This window comes from Apteryx rowi, unplaced genomic scaffold, assembly GCF_003343035.1.
Source record: "Apteryx rowi isolate R43461 unplaced genomic scaffold, aptRow1 scaffold_181, whole genome shotgun sequence".
In the NCBI taxonomy this organism is placed as follows: domain Eukaryota; kingdom Metazoa; phylum Chordata; class Aves; order Apterygiformes; family Apterygidae; genus Apteryx; species Apteryx rowi.
In genome coordinates this window covers 795,493-813,850 of record NW_020448097.1, presented here as the reverse complement: position 1 = coordinate 813,850, position 18,358 = coordinate 795,493, and the positions used below count along the sequence as shown (strand labels likewise).

At 42.5% G+C, this 18,358-nt stretch overlaps 1 protein-coding gene across 1 annotated transcript in view; it reads right to left on the bottom strand.

Annotated features, from left to right (window-relative positions):
• Positions 1-1,965: 1,965 nt before the first annotated feature.
• Positions 1,966-18,358, bottom strand: part of TBX15 (T-box 15) — a 104,849-nt gene continuing 88,456 nt past the window's right edge. Inside the window, exon 8 of the mRNA XM_026061508.1 lies at positions 1,966-2,758. Within this exon, the coding sequence (XP_025917293.1) occupies positions 1,974-2,758 (785 nt within the window). The 3' untranslated portion in view covers positions 1,966-1,973. The remainder of the gene's footprint in view (positions 2,759-18,358) is intronic.

Here is an 18,358-nt window from a genome sequence, read left to right as displayed (position 1 = left end):
ACTTTGACAATCAAAATAACTCTAGCTGTCCATAAGACACATTTCCTATGAAGGCAAGCACCTTACAGATCCCAAACATTTAATTTTTAAAATCTTTTTTGAGAACTCTGAATTTTTATTTTTATTGTAACACCATTACCTGTGAAAGAAAACACTGCTGTTTGACCATTTCTGAAGCTGACCAGATCACTTAAGAGAGTTCTTTTTATTATAAGAAAGCTGATTGCAATCCATATTCCAGGTTTCAGTTATGTAAAATATCATGGCTTCAGTGGATTCTTCCCAACAAATAGATTACTATGCCAGTAGCTGCAGAGCAGTATTTCTGACTCTGCACACCTCCTGAGTGATCTGCTCAGAAATACTCCTACACACATGCACATACAAATTTGTGTTCTCTTAAGCTCCACACCTGGACTTCACAACTTTGCACTGTATCTGCATTTCATGTATTGTGCATACACAGTTGGCAGAATTTTGAAATCTTGTATCTCTAGACAGCCACCAAAGGAGCCTCACAGACAAAAAAAAAAAAAAAAACACGAAGGGAACAATTGCAAAGATTTATTTAGCGCATTCTGTGCTTGGCACTTAGAAACAGAGTTCCATGCACAGGGCAAATCTTTACACACCTTTTTTCTTCATACATATTTTACATACCATTTTTATTGCCCTCTTTTATATTCATAATATTGAATCCCCCACTAGGCATATAAATACATTTATCTACAACACCTCACAACAATTCTCAATAATATCTGTATTCTGTTACTTGATATTTGCATTTTCACACAACTTAAATGCATAGCTTGCATCAAGCTACAATTTTCTTATTTTTAAAGGATTTGAAGAAAAAAAAGAGAAAAAAACAGAAAAGAAAGATGTCAAAAGGCAATGATCTGTTTGGTTAAACAGAGATCATGTGGTAGGCGGGAGGCTGGAGAATACTCGACCTCACTGTTACTGAAATGCTAATGGTTTTCTATGGCAATTCTTGCATGCAAGGTGAGGGAGGCTGGCTGTACTGCTGTAGGGCAGAGCACTCTTTTCTCATCGCTCTTCCCCATAAGCTCAGTCTGGAGAGTTTCCTTCCATTGAGTGGAGTGGGACACATATGTTGCACACAAAGACTGTTGTTCTTTTTTTTTTTTTGGTGCATCACTTTGGGTAATGTCAACAGGAGCTGAGCCCCCTCTCCCCATGTGCATTTTTCTGAAGATCAGTCCCTGCTCATGTCAGAGGTTCATTTGTGAGTTAAAACTTCTCTCTCTCTCTCTCTCTCTCTCTCTCTTTCTCCCTCTCTCTCTTTCTCTCCCATCTCTGTCTGCAGGCTGGGAGCTGGTGAGCTTGACTCTTGCAAAGAAATGGTCAGTCAGGCAGAACCATAGTCAAAATGCAGAAAGCTCTTTGGGAAAAAAAGCTCCAGCTCAGCAGTAACATTCTTCGGCTACAGTGGGAGAAGGGGCAACTTCAGAAACAGGCTGAGCCACTCCAGCAGTGATGGACGGTCTGGGAAGGGGAAGGCCTTTAAACCTATGGCCTCTCATGGGCAGTGCAGTTTTGCAGGACGAGGTCTTCAGAGACTTCCTTTCTTTGACACCTGGAGGAGACAGCACAGGGACACAGCTCCCTCCACACTGAGAGCTCACACTAGCTGAGAGTTAATACATAAACTCTATATTCAGCTGCTTCACTCCAGCTTCTCTCAAAAGCTATACCCTTCTCTCTGCAATGTCCAGGAAGAGCAGATGCTCTGTGCCAGATCCAGAGGCCCTGGATTACAAGCTGTGGTGGCTGTCAGTCAGGCCTTCCCATGAGGTTTTGTGGCGCATACTTAGATGGCACGTGTTTGCATTTATCATTACAATACTAGTTCCACTATAAGTTTAAAGGCAAAAAGGTGTGGGGATGGATTTGCTCACGGAAATGACGAAGATCCGACCACCTTCGATTCCAAGGAGATGCGCCGCTTGTTAGACCATGTGCACAGACATCTGTGAGGAGGAGCCCTGAACAGCACTGTACTGTCTGTTGTCACAGGCATTGGCTGTTTGCTGGTTGCTGGATGGAGGGCTGATCATGTGCATCCCATGATCCATGCCTGTCGAAAGGTATTGCCTCTCTCCGAAGGCCCCGCTGGAAGGGGATGAACAGAGTAAAGTGCTTTGGGAGGTGGTCAGTTTCTCTGGGCTTGCTGCCAGCCTTGGGGAAGCAGGGAAATTGTATCCGTAGAGGTTGTAGGGATTGTGAAGGGAGAAGGCGTTGTAGGAGCTCTGCTGCATGTGGCCACCACCAAACATGTGTGAGGAAGAAGAGGTGGAGGCAGGGTTGCCCGCTTGCATGACATACTGAAACTGGGAGCTGGGGAATGACCCCAGCTGGCCACTGTATGCCTCCATCTTGCTGTTGGTGGGCAGTGAGGAAGGAGTAGGCACTCCTGAGATCAAGGATGGAGTCCTCTGAGGCATGAAGGTCTCTGAGGGCTGAGAGGCAGAGGTGGTGCCGCTCTGCAGCCGGTTGTACCCACTGTCACTCAGCCCTGGGTAGCTCTGCAATGCGGCCATGTTGCTCCTGGCACACGGGGGATAATCAGACAGGTTGAGGTTGCAAAGCTGACTCTCCCGGCAGCCAACATTGAAAGTGTTGGGGGCCAAATGAAAGGCTGGAGGGGAGCAGGATGGAGAGAGAAGATGAGAGGAAGCAGAGGGTGATGGGGTCCCCGTGCTGGAGGTTGTTGGGGAGGTACCTGTACTGCCTCCTGGAAAACAAAACACATGGGAGTATGTTCAGAGTCCAAGAACACACATGCAAAGCAAGACGGACTCGTTAGAAAAACAGCTTAGTTTAATAAAGAAACAAGGGTGGTAAAATGGCCACTGGAAAACTCGGCCTCTCTTGGCAAAGGCCCTCACTTTATTAATAACATCCCTTGGTCTCTCCCGCAGCTTTTTTGCTAGGATTTTGTTTTTAAATGGAGGTTTTCTTCCCTTTTAAAATAGGAGAGGGAAGCAAGCATGTCACAGAACATTCCAAGTCAGTGGAAAAAGTTGCAAAGAAACACAGCTCCATCAGTCAAGGGATCTGCAATTTCCAGGCATGTTTATCTAGTCCCCTCTCTTTTTAAAGTGTCATCTCCTCTCTCCTGGTCTCCAGGAAGACCACCAGTCAGCAGGCTGTATGGCTCTGCTACAAACATGCTTTATCATCAGTTCTGGGGGCTTGCGGCAGGAAGTGGCTGAAAGCATGTTGGACTTTTGCACCATTCAACAGTTTTCTGGGACAGCTTATGGTGCAGCAGTACTGATTTAAGCTAGAAGTATCACTAAAAAGAACGGGCACAGTTTTGAGCTACAGCCTGTTCTGCAGTGCAGATAAAGGGGATGTGTCAGGATTTTCAAGCACGTGCTTTGACTTTGAAAGGTACTCGATATTGTATTGCTGTATTGTATTGCTGGTGTTGTTAACAAAATACTGAAGTATATGCATATGCATAGCATTAATGTCATATGTATTATTTATGCTACAAATTACAGAATTGCTTTGTAAAAGCAGTGATGTTCATGTTTTTTAGAGTACCATGTAATACCACCAAGAACAGAAACAAACTGAAAATATGCAATATGAAAAAGGTCATGGCACAATTTTGAGTTTGAGAAGAGACTATTATAAGCAAGATTTTGATTTGGAGGAAGTTACTTCACTCAACCAGGAAAATCAGTTCTGTGCTTAAAGGAATGCAATTTCCTGGTGTGAAATATTTTCTTTCTGTTGTATGAGTCTCTTTGCATGAATTCTCTTTTTTTGCTTTAGGGCAACTTACTCTGGAGGGTCTTGTAAAAGAAGTGAAGGGATTTGACTAAGGGAGCAATAGAACCAGAGAAACAAGGAAGACAACCAGTGAGGTAGCATTTTGGACAGGTTAGAGGATGCCAGGTGAGAGGCAAAGGGACTGGAAAAGAGTGGGTTAGAACAGGTAAGTGAAATAAAACCAAGGCAGGGGTTGCAGACTGAGGGGCAAAAGGAAAGGACAGCTTTCTCACATGTTGCCATGTGGAATAAAGCCAGCAGGATTTTAAGACCAATCTAGGTCTGGTGCAAAATGGGGGAGGAACTGAAGGCAATGCTGTGTGATGAAAAGAGAAGGGGTGTTGTTAGTGACCAAGAGATGCACTAGAAGGACAAGTTCTGTTTCAGTGTAAGGTGGTGAGAGTGTAAGTGAGATTATATCAGTCTTTCTAACACATTAAAAATGAAATTGAGTGGGTCATTAGGGTGAAAAGGTAGTTTAATTTTTTTTTTTTTTTTTCAAAAAATGGTTTGGCACAAGAGCCAAAAACAAGAAGAAAAGCAGCCTTGGATAAGCACAGCCTGGACTGGCCGCAGTGACCTAGGCAGCATCACGAAAATATGTGTTCTTGGGTTGCTGCTAAGTCAAAATATTTGTTCCCGTTACCAGCCAAGGGGATGAATGTTTATTGCTAACAACCCTCAGCCACTGACTCCTTCTGTCATTCATTCAGAAGAATAAAAGAGAAGCCCTGCCTCAAATGTCCATTAGAATTGAAAAGGGAATGTCAAGTTTCAACTGGCACCATGGACTCTCTGTATTTCCCTCTTGAATATACTGAAACGTTCAGATCTGCTACTGCATTTTAGCTTCATAGCTCAAAGACTTTTGTGAATTTCTGATTCTGTATTGGCCATAAAAGGTACACTTCCCTGAATCTTTTAAAGTCTCTGGTGAATTCTGTTGTGGTAAGTTAAGATGTTAACCCCTCTCCAGCTCTTCACTCTGGCTCTCTTTTACAGGTTGTCAAAACTGTAGCAGGATCAGCAGAAGGAAACACGTGCCTCTACACAAGTAGTTTTTTTGCGAAGTCCATTTTAGTTGAAATGCTGATAAAGGTGAATTTGAACTCAGATGCTGAACTATAGACACATATTTTTCTCTGATAGCCCTGCTCTAAAGAGAGGGCAGGAAGAACAGCTGAGTTCATCTGTCATTGCTCATCTATCAAAGACCAGAAATACAGAAGTCACATAATGACAAAACAAATACAACACTAAATGGCATGTATTTAATCCACAGGATAGTAATCATGCACTTTATTCTTTACACCACATATTTCATGAACAAACTTCAGATCATGACTTATTTGCTGGCAGTGTCTGAGCAATAAGTATAAAAAAAACCAAACTAAACAAATATTTTTTCTGAGCATTTTATGATCTGTTTGAAATAAAAATATGTAGAATAAATGATTACCTGCAATGATTTCATTTCAGTCTGCCTTTATGTCTTAGTTAACCTAAGAAAACTATGCAGGAGAGGAGCATGCACACTAGTTACAATGAGCATTAGGCTTTAAGCATCTGCTAAGGAGTCTATGGTAAAGTCATACACATAACTGAGGCCTTGGTTCCACAGAACAAGAGTAGGTAGAGGCCTCAGATTAGGAATTGCAAGTGTTGCTTAATTGACTATTGGTGTTCCAAAATTGACACACTGATTTGCAGATTTAAGATTATCCCCAAAGAGGGGCTAATGTGATTCTGCTTTGAATTATCTCTTTCTGCAAGCCAACCAAAAAAACCTGAAGAGACAACATAGTAACCAGGAACGACACAAAAAGAAAAAATGTTTTTTCTTTTCCCACCTGACTTTAAAACAATCAGGAGGTAAGAGATCTATAGGCAGGAGCAAATGCCAGATCTGAGAAGTCCCTTTCAAAAATACTTTGTCACAAATCTCAGTCATAAGCACCGGACACAAAGCGCTTTTACCACCATGGAGCACAAGGCAGGATACTAGTTTCTGATCATTTACAGAATAATCTTTAGACCTTTAAGGAGAATGGGTGACAATACAGAGCAAGATCCACCAGAGTAAAATATCCATCTCAGCTCAACCTCTTTAAAAGGCAAAGAGCTCTACTTTGCTCTGAATTATATTTCTAATTTGTCCTTGCTGGCAGCACTAAGTATGGGCCAGGTGCAACCTGGACTTTTGTGAAGTTATAACTTGGACTGGAGTTGTTACCAAGTTGGCCAAATACCCTTAGAGATGGCAGCAAGCCCAGCAAGTACATCCACAACAACCTACAGTCTCAGATACGCAGATGTATATGTCGTTTTAATGGAAGGCATGGATATAAACCAGTCTAGTTAAATTGATGCACAAGGCTATATTTAGATCAGGATTAAGTTAATGGCAGTCACATTTAAGGAAAAACAAAATGAATCTCTCAATAATTCTCCTCTCTTCCTTTTCTCTGCTCACTACTATCCCTGGATACATCATTTACCACTAATGTCATAGTATCCCTCACCTCCACACTTATCATGATCCCAAAGTGATCTGGTTACCACCGTGTCCGGTCTTCAGAGGATCATTTCTGGCCCTGCATGCATCAATCCCAGGTATGTGCAGTTAGCAAGTCACATGTTCATATAAAATACAAGGTTTATAATGTCAAAGCCTCTGGATCTGAGCCCTGCCCTGCGTGGCAGATAAAAGTGTGCTATCTCACAGTGTCCTGATGTTGTTATGTTCAGGGCTTAGCCAGGCACTGGAGCCATCCTGAAATGAGTCTGCTCATTGTCTGGGCATGCAGGCGATAACTAAGGCAGGCCTTATCAAAGGAACAGGAGCATTTCCAATGAGAGGGAGTGGAGAATAGTCTAGTGGGAGGAAGGTCAAAATTTCCAAACTGGATTGAGAAGTAAAAAATCATTGTTGAGGAGGGAAAGTGGGAGAAAGAATTAAACCATAGTGGAACACAGGGAAACCTCATGTAGAGAGTGGGATGTAAAAGCAAACCTTCCCCTCTCCAGCGTTCCCTCTTGTGAACACAGTATAGAAATGCTGGCTGCATGCCAGTATCAAATACCTGACCACAAGGATTAGGGAAGCATCTATGGCTTGTCATTTGGATGCAAATAAGAACTGCCATTGAAATTTCATCTTAAACAGCTTGTGACTGGTCTTCTTTCCTTCCTGTCACGTGTGTCGTTCAAAGCATCAGTCACAGTGTTGTCTTCTCATATGTTACAAATAGATCCTTGTTTTTGATTTTACCTAGACCAGGATTAGGATAATTTCAGAATAAACTGCAAATCTAAACATATGCAGTCCCAAGGGTATGATGTGCTTTAAAACCAAGGCCTACAAACATTCATGAAGCACTCAGCAGGCCAGGGCATCTGAAAAGTAAGGGACAGCTTTCCTACACAGTGCAGTCCACATAAGGAACTGCTAACTTTGCAGTCTAGATGGAAAACACATCTGCCAAGCAGCCAGTGTAAGCCAAGGGAGCTTTCTGGCAATGGGGAGATAGGGGAGAGAGAGTATCAGTGCCAAGGGAGTCTGAAGCAATTGCACATGGAAAACTTTCTGGGATCTCTCTTAGGAATAACACTACACTAGTCAGTTGACCCACAACTCGTCCCAACCTCCTTTATCTGAAAGGTGCACATAAATCACGCTTTGGACTCAACTGCAGTGTACTTTCCTTGCTAAAATTTCCAGGCATCAGTTGCTACCATCACATGCAGTGCCTCCATATGAACCTCCCAGTCCCTGAAGTCCTTGCTTAGTGCAGAGGAGGAGCAAGCATAAGCTGAGACTGCAGTCAGCACAAGAATGGCTGAACATCAGGGCCATGCACTGGACACTGACAGAGTCTGGTCAGATAACTGCACACAAGAGCATTAGTGTGGTGTAAGAAATTACTGCCCTTAACTGATTGGAAGTAACTATACACATTTCCAGACCATTGCAATAACGAGCAAATATGGTCAGTTTAGCATGTCTTCCATGATGAAAACTTTAATCCGAAGCATTGGGTAAAGTGCTTTTCTTTTAGCACCACATTGCAGTGAACTATGCAACACCTGGCTGCTACACCTCAGCTGAGGAGAAGGAGGTAACATCTCTGTCCTCTACTCCAACTTGATCACTTGCCGTTATCAGACAATATTGCAGCCTCCAACTCCTGGTGTGATTGGGCTCCAGCAGTGATAATCTGATGTTGACCATCTCATTAAGAATGGATTTGGCTGAAGGTCTTCAGAGCCTGTCCCTTGACCTTCTAACAGGGTTTGAAACCACAAGGTGATTTATCTTAGGACTTCACGTTTCAATACGACAGTTAGTGCAAAGTAATTGTTCATTCTTTGAGTGCAAATGCATCTTAAACAGGTCAGCCTACTTCCATCTACAAGCTAGTTTAGGTTAGCAGGACCACAAATACTGGCTCTGGATTAAATGTGGCCAGCCTACAGCCTAGAGGCTGTACTCAGCCCAGCAGGACAATCTGTCTGTCTCACAACCCAGGCCTAGCCAGCTTCCCCTCAGACATGAGCAAGACCTAGCCCAAAGGCCAGATGCTTGGAAATAATTAGTGCAGGCAAGACAGTCTTGCTGCTCTCTCTCCTGGAGGAGTCAAAGCTCCTCCTCTGTAACACACCAAACATGTAGGCATCTCTGTCTTGTGATAGGCATGTGTCTGATCACCCAAGGGTGAGAGAAAGACAGGCTGTAACTGCTAGCAGCTCATCTGGCTTGCAGCTCTCCTTCTGGTGCTTTGCTTGAGCTAATAAGCCCTCCTGAGAGGCAATTTATATTCACTTGGGCACAGAGCCATGCTAATGCAGCTCTCCAGCTTTCCAAATGGAGCTGGCCTGGAGCTGGCATGTGTCTGGCCAGTGTGGAACACAGACAGAGGAGCCTGTCCGGGCAGACACGCTTTAAGTCACTCCTGAAAGGTCTGATTTTTGTGAAGTCTCTACAGACATGTATACATATGTACAGGGATTTTTCCAAAGCATGGGAGAAACCAACTCTTTCCAGTTATTCACAGTGTTCTACCCTTTGACACAACAGTAAATAAATGTGATGACTTTTGAACAAAAAAGTAAAATTCCCTTCCATGCATGCACCCTAAATATGACTTAAGACACTTATTTCCTGCCTTCCAAGTTACTGTGCCTTTGGTCACTGAACAAAAATGATGTACTTGTCCAAAGGTAGATATCGGAGATGGTTACGAGGGAGAGATGTGCAGACTGCCAGCTGATCTGACAGACTTATAGATTATGAGGCCAGAAGGTGCCACTATGATCATCTGATCTCATGTTCTTTTATATTCAGGCCAAGCACAAACCTGCATTCATTCCTGCTTAAAGCACTACATGCCTAAGTCCCACTGGATGCCTACTTGCATCTCCAAGTTTCTAAATACCTTTCACAACATACAGTCTTCTAAGGATAGCATTCAACAGTTTCTGCATATACACTCTGCTTTTCAGCAGCCTTGCTGACCCTTTAAGGAAAGGTTTCTATGCTTAACTCCAACAGAAACTCTCAATTAGTGCTTTAAAGCAGATTTCTGCTTGCTGTAACTGTGCCAGTGCACCACATTATCAGGTGTTACTCCTGCTCCCACATTTCATTACAACTTTTGTTCTGCAAGTATAACTGACAGCCTGAGATCTCTCTTCCCACTTCTAGCTTTCAAGGACTCAAATTTAAAACTCTCGGAAGGACTGAAAGGTTCATCATATCCTTCTTATGCCATCACTACCCTTTCTGAACACCTTCTTCTGTACCTTGGAAAACCTAACAGCTTTGATGCCTCTTCCTACACCTCTCACTGAGCAAGGGCAGGGCCACCTGGTCTTCCAGAGGGAAAGGAATCTGCAATGTTAAGAAAACAAAAAGAAGAAGAAGGGGGGGGGGAAAAAGCAGTGCCCTGGGTTTAATGATTTCCTCCAGGCTATCTTCCGTGCACTGGTTACTCCCAGGATGTTAAGTGCTGAGTTTGACAGTCCCTGGAATCCAATCCCACATTTTCTGCAGGAGTCGGTGGAATTTTCCATCCCTGGTTATCAGCAGGCCAAGCTACGAGAGTGATAGAAATGGCTTCCAATGGCTGTGACATACTAGACTCTCTCTTCATTCTTTCCCTGTTTCTAGGAATAAAAACTTTCCTCTTTCAGGTGAACAAGCGCCATTTCTTTCTTCGCAGAATGTAGCTGCCTGTTTTGTCTCTAAAGCCCTTGGCTAATTATCAAATTATGAATCTGCTGTAAAATTCTTTAAAAGGCCCAAATGAGACCCAAAAGCTACTGCGTGCTGAGTTGCTGTTTGAGTAGGGGAAACATAAAGAGTTCTTTGTAGTTCTTTGACATATAGCAAAAGGCAAAAAGGATGATACAGCAATAGATTTCAGGGGGAAAATATGTATTACATGGCAGAAAAGTGAGGAATGAAAGGGAATTTTAAGATTTGTAAATTACAAAAATGTGTCTTTTTATTTTTAATTTTCCTCAAATTATGGAAATCACTGGAATTAATTGTAAATCTAGAGGAACACAGAATAATACTCTTAATCTCTTTAGCTCTTACAGATTTCTGCAGCACAAACTGGCCGGCCAGCAAGTTAGAGATACAATTTGCCTCAGTCATCCTCCAAGACAAAATATATTCAAGATCCCATAGTAAAAAAAAATCAACTTTTTTTCTAATGTGGACAATCCCTAAGGAAAACTACAGTTCAGGATTTCTGATTTCCATTCCCATCTATATCCTGAGTACCAAGACAGCTTTCCCAAAAATAAGAGACAACATCCCCTTTCCAGTTACCCCAGACTGTCTTTAATACAATGGATTTTGCTCCTCATATAATGACACAATGGCCTTGAGGTGACTCCACACTGTCTCGAGAGAAGACTTGTTGGACCTGGTTTTCTGTCTTGTGTGCAGCAGTAATGTAGCATACACACAGCTTTTGTGAATTGTACATCAGCTCCTACAGAAATGTTCCCTGTTTCCCTTCTGCAGGTACAGTCAGAATAAACTGACTCAGGCCTAGAAGACAAAGGACCTCCACTTTAGTGGAGAAAATTGCTTTTCAGTGATAATTATGCACTGTCTCTCACCTTTACAACTATCAGCTAGGCACAAACATTTACACACTGGTCGTAGATCAGATAGGTACCCCAGGAAGTAATGCTGAATGAAAAATTGATGCAGGAAAGGAAGCCCTGTGACATACACCCTTCAGAAAGTCACAATAGTGGCTTAAAACTTTGAAGAAAATGCTGCAACTTTGCAGCTTAGGTTAACTGAAATCATGGTGATTTCTTTGGTGGTGACAAAAGTAAACTGAATTGAAAACCGTGATCTCTTGCCTTTCTTGATGGAGTCTGCTCTGGTCTAACACAGGCCCTGGAAGCTCCAAGGTACATTAAACAATAAAAAATAACAAGATACAAACCCTGGCGGCACCAAGGTTCAAAATTTCTAAATTGAGAAAGAATGCAGCAGTATCGTATCAAGCCCAAAGCACATGCCATGTTCCACTTGTAATACCATACCACTCCAAGGAGATTGTGCAGATCTTCAAAATACCATTGTTCCCCATCATTCATTTAAAATCCGATCACCACCCATTCAATAACAGAGATTTATGCATCAGTAATTAGACTTCAGAGTAAACACCTCTCTGAAATAAAGGAATGCTTCAAGCTCCTTTCAGGTTATCAGACAGTGGCACAGACTCTCACTCTCAGACTCTTATTTCACATCTGGGAGGGTATTTTAACTTTTCACAATGAAAGTTGAGATCTTGAAGCATCAGAAACACCGCTTCCCTAAAGAAAAACTGTTTGTAATTCTACCAAAAAGAAGCTGGAACAGTTTGTTCTCCATTGTTTCATTTAAAAGAGGCAACCTCCTAGCCATTTGAAGTATGCAGCAGAAACCAGCACTTCATCCCAATAACTCTGGCAACAACTGCTCTGTTTCCAATCTCCTTTTCAAGGTCAAAAGAATCAAGAAGATAATTGAGACCAAACCCAAATATCTGACCTCTGCCAATAGCCTAGACCATCCACAATTGATTTCAAAAGGGAATCAGCATCCAGATTATCCTGGTGGCATTGCTGAAGGACCTGATGGCTACAGTTGGGAGGCAGGTGGCCAGGCTGATGCATTCATGGATTTCTCAGCTTCCTTTGACATCAGCAGCTCCACTCTCATGGGAGACACTATTTTGGAGATCTGGGATCTCAGATTAAGCCAAGGGGATCTTGACAGATATTTGCTTCTTTCTGCCTGTAAGGGCCGCTGATGTGATGTTCTGGAGGGCTCACTCTTGCCTCCATTTGACACTAATACACATTAGTGCTTTCACAATACTGTTTTCGGATAGGTGTGATCAGGGCAGCTCTCTGAACACTATGCCTAGCATAGAGAACAATATACCAAAGGAGAAATTAATAACGTGCAATACAAATGCATCCTTGGCAAGACAGAGGTGATGCCTGCAGGAAAAGAATAATGCTTACAGACGGGGAAGGTGGAAAAGCAGCAACACCTCAGCTCAGGGTATCTGTCTCCTATCTGCTGATGCATCATGCAGTCTTGGGGTCTGTCTGGACTCATCTTTACTACAAGAAAACATTACCTGTTCCTTTCCAGCAATAAATGAGTGGATTGTACCTCTTCCACCCAGAGGAGAGAGCCTTCTATCCATACCTTTGTCAGCACAAGACTACAGCCATTATGATGTTCCCTCTCAGAGGAAGACTGGGAGTTGTACTCAGACTCCAGTTTGAACAGTTGTGCTGTCCTACCTTACCAGAGAGCATGCCCCTCTTTGTCTCTGGCACAATTTTAGACAAATTTCAAGCTCTTGATGCTAATCTCAATAACCAGTAACAATTTTCAGATGTTCTAATAGGTGACCTTCCTACCTGAGATCCCCCAGGGCAAGAGCAATGGATATGTTCAAGCTGTTGGAGAACAGATTGGAACTGTTGAAAGCAATTGGTACACAATCCTCAGCAAAGGCATTTATTCAAGCAAAGAAATCCCACTTGAAAGGAAAGCTGCCTTGAGAATTCATCAATTGGAACTAAAATCTTTGACCCCTGCAGATATGGTGCGCATGTGTCAAAAGAGGACTTAACGGAGAAGTAAAATTTTTGCTGTAAACCTGCTGATACACCACATCATGTGACTCTCATACTAGTTCTGCAATTCTGCTTAGGAGGCAGTTCTTTTACAAGCTGCCAGAGTACCTTCAATTTTATTTCTTGCATAACTCACCAGTTTTTATAGGAAGGATCGGATACTGATCACTAGTCTAGTGTGGTCACAGTGTCATCCTGATCTCTCTATGTCCTGGCAAAACTTACATTCACTGGCAGTGATATGCTCATCTCAATATCCTGTGGGAAACTGCATATCAGATAGAGCCAGCAATGGCTCTTTTCACTCTTGGAAAGTGACACAGTCCAGAGTTACTGGAACTCTTATTTTCTTCCCCCCCACTCCCCTCTTTTTTTATGTTCCCTGTTAAAATCAAGAAACTGAGCCACATATTTTTAATAATGAGAATCTGGATGAGGTTCAATCTAAATTTTGAAAATATATCCCAATTAAATACTTTAATAGATTCTTGGCTTTCTCCACATCTCATTGCCATGTGCACTCAATAATCCCAAGCCCCCTTTTTCCCTAGTAATAAGTAGACTGCAGAGTGGGTGACATCATTCTCGAAAGGTCAGCCTCTCCTAAACTGCTGTTTTCTGAGCATCTGTAAGGTTCTGTTTGGGGGGATTTTTTTAAACTGGCTGCAGATCTGCTGTGATTGTGTCAAAAAACGTGCTTGCTCTTGTAAAGCTATGATGTCTTTTAGATTGCTTACTCTAAAACAGAGGTTTTGTACTTGTGCCAAAGTGTTCACTGACAGAAACTGTACACCCTCCTCATTAGTAGGACAACACAATGACCACTAAGGCCTCAGACCTGCAGCAACTTACTCATGCACTGTAGTTCAGCAGTGAGAAGTGCAAATAAAGCTTGTGGATCACTGGTGTCAGACACATCAGCCGTCTGTGTGGCTGGTTGTGATATCAGGCTCTTCTGTTTGTGGGGCAGCTGAAACCCTTCATTGTGTAAATTAGAAAGTCACTTAGTCCTTGTATGAAACAGCTGCATCCAGCGCTCCAAGTATCGATTCTGTGTGTCACTGTGGCCCTTGCTCAAAATATAGCTCGGGCCAAACAAATGAACAAAACACTATGATGCATGTCGAATGGGAGAAAGGATAATGTGGAAAAAATTATAATACCTTTAGATAATTGTATCATGTGGCTGCATCTGGAATACTCTGTGCAGACTTGTTTTTAAGAAGCGATAAACCCTCCCACTTGAAGAGAAGCTGAAATGACTGGCACTACTCACAGAGAAGTGCAGAAGGGGGGCACCAAACCTGTAAAACAATTGACTATATAAAGAAAGTGTATGGGAAGTTTCTGTTCTCCTTATCTGATAACATCCCACACAAAGGGATGAACTTCCAATTAGAATAGAAAAATCAAAGCTGCCAGAATGAATTATGTTTCACATAGTCATGACATAAAAATGTGGAAATCACTGTCACAGGAATTTATCAAGGATGAGTGACATGAAACCACCATTTTCAGCCAGGTATTATTTTTCCTGTAAGATAGAACAGGCTGCAAAAATTCAGCTCTTGATTTTATTTTTGATTAACAATGCGAACTGAGTTCTCATTCCCAGGAATCTTCTCCAGCCAACAAATCATTCTATTTTTTTTTCTCTAAATTCTTCTCCAATTTCTTTGCACCCTTTAAAAATACATACAGTAGAAGACCATATTATAATGTCAGTTCGTAACAGGGAAATTGTCTCCCCAGTGTTTCTCACTATTCCTGTTTCTACATCAAAGATTGCATGTTCCTTTTTATCACAGCTTTACACACACTGTCCACTTGCCTGTGCAGTGGCTTATCCACCCTGACCTCCAATTCCTTGTCAGTGCCAATGCTTTCCAGGATGCAGAACCTCACTCTGTGGGTATGTATGTCCTATATTTTATTCCTAGACACATGATATTGTATTTGGCTGAATTAAAAGCCACGCTTTGTTTGAATGCATGCAGGTTACCAAGCAATCTCTCCTGTTCTTTGTGCCCTTGTCCCCATCATTACTGACCACGCTGCCAGTCTTTGTGTGATTTGTACTTTTTAACAATTGCACCTTTTTTTTAGTTCTGAATCTGTTAGTCGTGGAACCAGTCTCTGAAGAGCAACACTGGAACTGTACCCACTGGGTGGTGAATTCACATTTATTATTGGCTTTGAGATCAGTCTGCTACTCATTTCTTATTCCACGCTAATAACAACTTTTTCATCAGAACGATATGTGGCATCAAGTTAAATGTTCTCCAAAAGTCCATCACACCTACAGAGATACTTCTATCAGTCAAATCTGTAATCTATTATGATAATTCAATTAGATTTGTTTGACAGAACTCTTTTGGAAAAGGCAGAAAACACTTCTATTTCACAAAAAAACCAATACCAAATGGCAAAAGAAAAGCGAAGAATCCATAGCAAACCCCTAAAAAATCTAACTGTAGAAATCCACCTGGAAAGCAACACGGCACCATATTCACACTGTTAAAAATCCCATGTTTCTGCCCTAGAAAGCATCATTTTTTCTACCACAATAAGGGGGACTCATCCCTACAAAATCAGGACTAAATTCCCCAATCTCTACAGGGAATCTGTTCCAGCACTTTGCTAGACTTCATGTAACTGGAGCCCATTACTTCTTGTCCTATCCACCACAGCCAGCATTTTATTTCAGCACTAGAATGCCCTCCCTCCTTCCCCTCCAGGCTGAAGAACACCAGAGCCATGACTCATTCCTCATGGACAATGTTTCTTCCTAGGCATGTGGCCATTTTTACTGCTCTCATCTTGATCCTCTGCAGTAAGTGTGCACTCCTCTTGAGTTGCAGTGGACACAGCTAGGCTTCAAGTAGAGTCACAGCAGAGATGGGAAGTGAGGAAGAATAATCCACACATCTCAACGGTTCTCCTGGAACCACAAAACATTTTCCCAGAGCCAGCCTTGTAGCACTCCTTCCTGGTATTGGGCTTGCCAGGGGTTGGTTTGCCTCATATCCATAGCCCAGCTAAAAACATCCATTTCAGTGGCAATCACAAAGAGCTTCATCCTAAACCAAATGCAGATTATGCAGAACTAGCAATTCAAGGGATAAAATGGAGACTTGCAGTTCCTCCAACACTTATTCAGAGATGCTACATATTCACCCACCTCTGGAGACAACGGCATGTTCCATAATTAAAGTGCCTGTTTATTAAAATAATACTCCCCTGTAACTCACTAATATGTAGGTGTATGAGATAATAGCATGCAGCTTGGAGCACTGAAGCTTAGGGGAGGGGAGTGGAGTGGGATCCCAGATCAGGCCTTTACATAAAGGGACTGGCTAAAGCTCTGAGGCTCTTCTGCTGAAGCCAGTTATTAAATGCAAGTGATTTACTCGCCTGTCACTCTAACCACACAGTTTACATGCTCAAAAGCAAGGAAGTGAAGAGCTATGGACACTGTATATCCTGGCCATCTTAAGTCTGGAGGGCAGAATCACATGTGGCTTAAAGCCACCTCAGCATTTCTTGCTCTTTTTGCCAGCAACTCTGAGGCCTCCAGACCAGCATATTTGTGCTGACCCTTGGGGGCTGTCCCAACAGCCAGGAATTAGAGTTTGTTTGTACTTTGGCTTTACTGAAATCAGGGAACAGCTTGTTACAGCAAACACTGGAGAGGTGAGCACTAGGATAGATAGTGTGTTTTTGATTCATTATCTTCAGGCTGTTTTGCATGGCTAGATGCAGGGCTGTGCAGTGTTGGTTCTGTAGCAAGTTTTTAATTTTTGAAACTGGCCTGTAGACACAACTTTAGTTAAGGCCTGCCCTAAGTTTAGTGGTCTGCAGTACAGTGGTGATGGTGGTCTGCACAGAGCTGGCTGGTCACAGGGTACTGGCTTGCTTCCTGGTTTTTCAGCTGCCAAACTATATTAAAACAAGCTAAAAATACATTAAATATTTTCCTTTCCTAATATTACCTTACCACGTAAGCAATTGCTGGACTTGCCACTAGGATGTTATTTGATAACCAATGAGAGGGGTGGGGAGCTGTGCAAGCCTGAATAGGAGGTAAGAAGGTCCAACCAATCGTCAGAGGAGGGAGGTTGCTTTAGTGATCGTGACCAGGAGGAGAAGCTGTTATGTTTCTATTTAGACATGTGCTGAAAATGTTTTGGAATCCCTGCTTTAACCCATCTTTGACCACATGCCTGACCACAAGTGTTGTTCAACACATGCCTCCAAGCTCGTACAAAACATCTTCTGCCCTATGCCATGCTATTTAGGAAGTGTGTGATCATATAAAGAACATGCACAAGGAGTCTAACATAGTTGACAGATTGTGGTCCTTGTTCCTTTGGCACTGTGCCTTGAGAAAAACAGTTTAGCAGGTTACCTGGATTTTGAGCTGTTGCATGGGGAAGCTGTGGGGTGATGGATGGCCAGAACGGCGTTCTGCACTCACTCCCCTTCTGATTCTGCCCTGGCAGGCAGCCCCTATGCCTACTGCCCTCTGACATTCTCACACTCTTTTTGGCTGATGTCTCTTAAATTGCAAACCACGTCATTCCCCAGATAGACTCAAGATTTGGATGGAAGCTTTGGGTTGAAGTCAAACTCGATTTGGAAAGGCTAGAGAAAGTGGTCTGCTCCACAGAGTTACATTTAATTTTTTGATTGTTTAACTTCACAGGCATCACATTTGAAGATGGTTTTGTTTTGTTTCTTTTCTTGCACTTCTATCTGAATAAAAAAAGAACTAGGTTGCAATGATGTTCTCTGTGATCACTGCTATTAACTAGGAATAGCTGCAAATGAAATGAATGGGGAAGTCCTATCTAGACAAAAACATGGCCTCTTAGTCTGAAGCTGGAGATGAAAACCCTACTTAACATCTGACAGATGCAAGGGGCAGAAGCTATGACAAGACACAGTATGAACAAACAGCAAAGACTTGGCCTACCCAATAATTCCATTCAGGCTTATATTAATAGAAAATATCTCCAGCAGGGCCACAGGGTTTTGAGAGGGAGGCAGTGTGATTGTATGGGAAGGCACGCAAGATGCATTTCTGGGCTCACAGTGCTTCCAAAGGACATGCGCTCCTTCCATTTGGGTTGCCACACAAATGGTAATCTGTAACTGCAACTGGTAAACCGTAACATGCTGGAACATTTCCTCAGTCTCTCTGTGCTCCCTTCATGCTCAACTCATATACTTGATGGGTTTTCCCAACCCCATGGCTCCTCCCTTCTCTTCATTCTAGCTCTTATATACACTAAAGATACCAGGGAGGTTAAGTGGCTGTACTGCACCTCATAAGATATGAGTTGGCTACCATTTCCCAATTGTTGTCTTCTCTGCTCTA